Genomic DNA, 6,474 nt, shown 5'->3' on the forward strand with positions numbered 1-6,474 from the left:
GCCTAGGCCCTGCTCCAAATGATGTGACAGACTTTGAAGATTCCCAATGGAAGGCCTCACCCTCCATGTGAAACAGAAAGGATTTGGGATAGGGGGTCAGTGGGAGGCAGGGGAGGAGGGGAGGGAGAGAGAACTGAGATTGACATGTTAAAGAAGCTTGTTTCTAATTTAAATAAAAATATATTTTATCAAGTATATTACTTCATGCTTTCTTTGACCATTCTCTCCATTATTTCTCCTTTCATTCTTGTGGCATTAAATTATGACCTGGTATCTCAAGATTGTCTGTCAGTCTGTTAATCAAATTTAAGTGTCAAAAACAAGAATACTTCAGTTCCCAATCATAATACTTACAAGTTCTATGATAAAAGCCTAACGCATTACCATTCTAAGACACATTTTTCTAAGTATCATGCAAATGAAATAGTAATAATTTCCTTGTTTATGACAGTGTATACATAAAATCACAGGATAATATGAACCCAAACTTTACTAAAACATTTATATACTAAATGAAGTTTTACTACTATTCTGTGCTGTGCTATTTTTTTATTCTATACAATATTTATATAGTTAATAAATATCCTCTTCCATTACTTTAAATTTCAGTTAATTTGAAACTGTAAACTGACCTAATTTCCCTAGAATTTTTCCTGTATTTTCCATTATTTGACATTTACATATACATTTTATACCACTCTAGTTATAATCAACTCCAATTTTGATATTCTGGTCTTCAGTAAGAGTTGATCAGAGTAGCAATCATTAAATATCAACCTATGTTGTAAGACAGCAAGCCTTTTATAAAATTATGATTGTTATCCTACTTACATTCAAACAGTAAAATTTACTAAAGTTTGTCATGAATCAAACCATGTTTTTTTATTGTTTGTGTGTATGGTTTTTAACCTACCTCTCTCACAGAATACATGCCACTTTCCTGACAGGACATTTTTTTTGCAAGTCAACATGCATTCTGTTAATGTCACCCATGTCACTGCATTTTTGTGCCCAGGGCAATACTTTTATTCCATTCTCATTATTTTTAACAAGCACTTCGAACAGTATTTGTTCATGATCTTCTACAAATTCCCAGGTACTTTAGGTACAATATATAGTTATTTAGTTGTATCCTATTTTAAAGCAGAACACGTTATATGCTTCATTTCTACAAGTTATTGAAAATTGTAAAGTGAGAGTTATTTACTATTTCATGACAATTTTTAAGAAAGTAAAATGTTATTTTGTTAATCAGTTTTCAAGATATATAATTAAACTGTACAAATTGTTCCTATGGTAGAGATTGCAAACATATTCCTTAAATGAAGTCTAGCATTTTATTTTTTTATTTTTATTTTTATTTTTATTTTGTTTTTTGAGACAGGGTTTCTATGTGGCTTTGGAGGCTGTCCTAGAACTAGCTCTTGTAGACCAGGCTGGTCTCAAACTCACAGAGATCCACCTGCCTCTGCCTTCCAAGTGCTGGGATTAAAGGCGTGCGCCACCAACGCCCGGCGAAGTCTAGCATTTTAAAATTGACGTTTTTCAGAATGCCCAGTGAAGAGACCCAAAATATTCTTATTGTCTGGTTTCAGTTTTCTAACACCACATTTTAATTTTAATTTTAGTTGTCTTATTTCCTAAATAAATTCTGTGTGTTAAGGATCTGATTTACAGTGTTGTAGTCATTTAATGATACGGCTGTTAACATTGATAATAAATTAGAGGATCATGGCAGCATTAAACAGATTCAGTGGATTTTAAAAAAGCACATTAAGTGTGTAGTGAAAAGTGATAGAGATACATAAAGAGTTGGAAGGAAGTGAGTGTGAGAATATAATAAAAAGATATTACATACATCCATATATACATACATACATACATAGAATTCTTAAATAAGAAAGGGGATGGGATAGGGGGTCGGTAGGTGGCAGGCTTGTTTCTAACTTAAATTATAAAAGGAAAAAATAGCTAAAAATGCAATACATGAGACAGCATGCACAAAAACATGATTAAGTTACTTCGTTCAGGTACTCAAGTAACATATACTTAAGAGCTACATGTTTGCTTATCAATGTCTGAGAACATTAGTCATTGAGGAAGTATTATTGGAAAGGTTTTCTTCAGAGAGTCAATTCTGTTATACAGCTTTACAATTTAAAGAATTGAGTTTCACATTTTTAAGTAGTCAAATATTTGATTAAATCTCTAGAATCCCTCTGTACCCTGTGCTTAGTGCTTTTTATTAAGAATTCATCCCTTTGAATAATTACAGAACTATTCATATATTATTTTTTTAAAAGACAAGACAGGAGGTAGAATATTTGTTAAGAAATGGGCTGACAGGTGAAAAAATATCTTCTTTGTATTTTTTCCAATTCACTAGAAAAGCAAACATCTTGCAGAGACGTAATCTAAAATGATTATGTACAAATCTCCAAACTCTCTGTTTTATATCACTACTTCAAATTAATCATGCTTTTTAGGATTAATCTATACACTCAGATATCTGTATTCATTTAAGTTCACTCAAGAAGACTATCGTTTTCAATTTCTTTTTAAAAGATATGCCTCTTCAGAAAATAACATGGTCAATTCAGCAATTTTCCCATATTACACATCCCCTGGGTGAAGACCTACAGTTTATAGTCATAAGAATGAAATATGAATGTGTTCTTTCAGTACTTTACTACAGGAGTCATAATGTCAGGTATAATTTTGTAGTGCATAATCTAAAAACATATATTTTGAAAAATTATATTCCATCAATATAATATCTACAAATATGTTCAATATCTGAAGACCACCAAGTACATTTTATTATTTTGCATACCAATACCTAACCTTTCTACTTTTCTGCAAAATTTCCCAGTAACTACAAAATATTACCAATGCACTTGGTATATGAGACCTCTCTGTAAATAATCAAATAACATACAATATTTCATTCATGATTTCCTCAAGACTTGAATGAAGCCAAACTAAATTCTTCGGACTTACTAAAACATTTTGACAAAGAAAAATAAAACAACAAAAAAAAAAACAACTTACCTTTTAATGAGAGGAAATAACTTTCAAGTTTTCAAATAATTCAGAAAAACAAAAATATGTAAAACTAAAAGAACACTAGCTAATGTTTTTTTCTCTTTGAGGATTCTGACGATGATTGGTGATCTAGGCCTTACTTGAAATCATGATGAAAAGTTTTATCAATAATCCAAATCCATTCAGAAATGCTAGTAATAGAAGACTTGTAGATGGAGACCATGGGGGGATATGGAAGGAGTTAGGATCAGATATTGTGCATATTTATTATCATACTTTATTATATAATGCATGGAATCCTCCAGAACAATATCCTATTGACCTTTCATGAATTTGACGTTGTTTTCTGGGATGATTTTCTTCTTTCCTTTTTTATTTAAATTAGAAACAAACTTCTTTTACATGTCAATCTCAGTTCCCTGTCCCTCCCCTCCTCCCCTGCCGCCCACTGACCCCCTATCCCAACCCCTTTCTGCTCCCCAGGAGGGTGAGTCCTTACATGGGGGATCTTGAAAGTCTGTTGCATCATTTGGAGCAGGGCCTAGACATTGCCCAGTGTATCTAACCTGAAAGAATATCCCTCTATTTGGAGAGGGCTCCCAAAGTTCATTTGTGTGCTGGAGTAAATACTCATCTACTACCAGAGGCCCCACAGATTGCCTACACTTCCAAACTGACATCCTCCTTCAGGGGGTCTGGAGCAGTCCTATGCTGGTTTCCCAGCTATCAGTCTGGGGTCCTTGGGCACCCCCCTTGTTCAGGTCAGCTGTTTCTTTGGGTTTCTCCAGCCTGGTCTTGACCCCTTTGCTCATCACTCCTCCCTCTCTGCAACTGATTTTTGACATTTTAATGTGATAAGATTAAGCTTTTTGTCGAATATAATGATTCAAAAATTAATTTTCTTATCTAGTCATTCTTAAAATTTAAAATTGTGTGTTTAGGTGAAGTTTATGACAGAGCAATGCCTAGAGAGATTCAAAGTCAGATACCAAGTAGTCTATTGATTTATAAATAGCATAGCTGAGCTCCTTGTCTATGACCTATATTTGTTAATGTAAACCCACATGTGTGTATACACACAGAGCAGGTTTTCAAAAACAATGTGATTGAAAAATGCACATTAATGAGTTTTCTCTAGTTTGCTTTACAAAAACATTGAAAATTAAAATTATAGTTTACTCATAAGAACAAAAACATCGTATATTATACAAGGAAGTTAATATCGTTAACAAAACATTTTTTTTAAACTCACCTTAATTAATTTGTAGTTTTGGACTCCATTTATTCCGGTGTCAGGATCAAAGGCTGCCGGAATATTATACCGAGAGTTGATAGCCGAATTCTCTGGAATTGATATGTTGATGACAGTTGCCGGGAATAACGGTGCATTATCATTTATATCTTCTATCAGAAAGCGTATCTTAACCAGTCTAAAAATTTCATCCGGCAAAACAGCAACCTCCACTTCGTAAAAGCAACGGGCATCCAACACGACTCCAGCACATAATTTCTCACGATCTATGCGAGCTCCAGTAGTGAAGATCTCACCGGTGCCTTCTTCAATCCGAATCAGTGGTACATCCCCGGTTTTGTAAACCAATTTGAACTGCATAGGCATGGTTAAGGACTTGTCGGGAATAAACGACAAGTTGAGGTCTCTCAACAAGTCTCCTATCAGGACGTTCTCTGGCATTTCTTCTCGGACCGTATAATTCTTCTCCTGGGCGCCAGACTGGAAGACGACGCATGCTAACAGGACCGCAAAAATATACGTCCCGAAAAACAAGTCCATACCAATTTGGCGACTGTTGGGGACGGTTTTTTTTCAGCACACGGTGTACTGACAAAAAAAAAAAAAAAAACCAGGGAAGGAGAAAAAAGGGAGAGGGAAAAAGAAATTATTAGCAAGCCAACCATAAATGACCATGTTAATTAAATGTTCTAAATTAAAATTGTTAAATGAAATATTAGCATTAGTAGTGAAATTTAAATGACAAACTTGCTTTGAATCAACTATTACACATTTCTATAGTAAGACAATAAATGAAGCATTACCTATAGTAGTTAAGTGAGTTGGGTTGTTAAGAACAGTGTCCACTATTGAAGATGTGTATATATTTTAATATATGAAAATATTTAAAAGAAATACAAGTAATTTAAATATTTAATTCAAAACTTATGGAAAAATAAAGGAGTATTTGCTACAATCACAAAAAATACTATTTTTGTTGTACTGAGAATTTCAAACACAAATATTTTACTGTCAGTAAGCATTCAATATAATATTACATAATTTTATTTCTGTGAATAAAAATGTACAACTGGAGCCGGGCATTGCTGGCGCATGCCTTTAATCCCAGCACTTGGGAGGCAGAGGCAGGCGGATCTCTGTGAGTTCGAGACCAGCCTGGTCTACAAGAGCTAGTTCCAGGACAGCCTCCAAAGCCACAGTGAAACCCTGTCTCGAAAAACAAAAAAAAAAAAAAAACAAAAAAAAAAAGTACAACTGTCCATATGAAAGCAGGCAAACTATATTGCTCCATGAAGGACTTGCTCAAGCGAATTCAAAGAAAAAGTCTTCTAAGATTAAAAGAAAAATGGACAGAAAGAGTGTAAGTGCCAGACAGGATAGAGCACACCAAGGAAACAAGGCCCTCCGAATCAACATGACCAAAGAACCTAGGAACTCATGGAAACTGAGGCAGCATGCACAGGGCTTGCACAGTGTCTTTTTGGGACCCTGAAGTGTACAAACTAGTGAGTCTCTGTTTCTTGTGCCCTCTCTTGTTCTCTTTTCCTTCTGTTGTGTTGTTTTGTCCAATTCAGGTGTGTTGGTTTTTGTAAGAGCACTTAACCTATTCTTGTTCTTGGAGAGTACCTGGGGTTTGATCTTAGCATTCACACAACAGCTCACAACTATGTGTAAATCCAGTTCCAAAGGTTCTGAAATCCTCTCTTGAGGACACTACAATTACCTAGTGCAGACAAAACATTCATACACAGAAAGTAAAAATAAACAAATATATCAAAAATGTGAATCCCTAGCAATTTCTTCCTTGTGGAAACATTGCAATCATCTCAATTCTCTAATTTTTAGTGTTGTTAATTATTAAATGTGTGTGTGTGTGTGTGAGAGAGAGAGAGAGAGAGAGAGAGAGAGAGAGAGAGAGAAAGAGAGAGAGAGAGAATATTTATTTGCATGTGAGTGTGGATGTATTCAAAAGTCAGAGACATTAGATATTCCTAATGCTGGAATTATAGGTGATTGTGAGCTGCTCAACTTAGGCAATGGGAATCAAAGTTGGAACTTCTAGAAGAACAGCAAGGCCAGCACTCTTGGCTTTTGACACATCTCCTCTGTCCCTATTTCTCTAATTCTTTGATAAATTTCAACAATTAATTTAGATTTCTATAATTTTTTTCATTTTT

At 34.4% G+C, this 6,474-nt stretch overlaps 1 protein-coding gene across 6 annotated transcripts in view; it reads right to left on the minus strand.

The window, feature by feature from the left end:
• LOC100754537 (protocadherin-11 X-linked) overlaps positions 1–4,837 on the minus strand; it is a 474,898-nt gene extending 470,061 nt beyond the window's left edge. For all 6 annotated transcript variants that reach the window (XM_035450272.1, XM_035450271.1, XM_035450270.1 and 3 more), the window contains exon 1: positions 4,298–4,837. In XM_035450272.1, coding sequence (XP_035306163.1) covers positions 4,298–4,837 — 540 coding nt within the window. The remainder of the gene's footprint in view (positions 1–4,297) is intronic.
• Positions 4,838–6,474: the final 1,637 nt, after the last annotated feature.

Source organism: Cricetulus griseus, chromosome X (genome assembly GCF_003668045.3).
Source record: "Cricetulus griseus strain 17A/GY chromosome X, alternate assembly CriGri-PICRH-1.0, whole genome shotgun sequence".
NCBI lineage: Eukaryota > Metazoa > Chordata > Mammalia > Rodentia > Cricetidae > Cricetulus > Cricetulus griseus.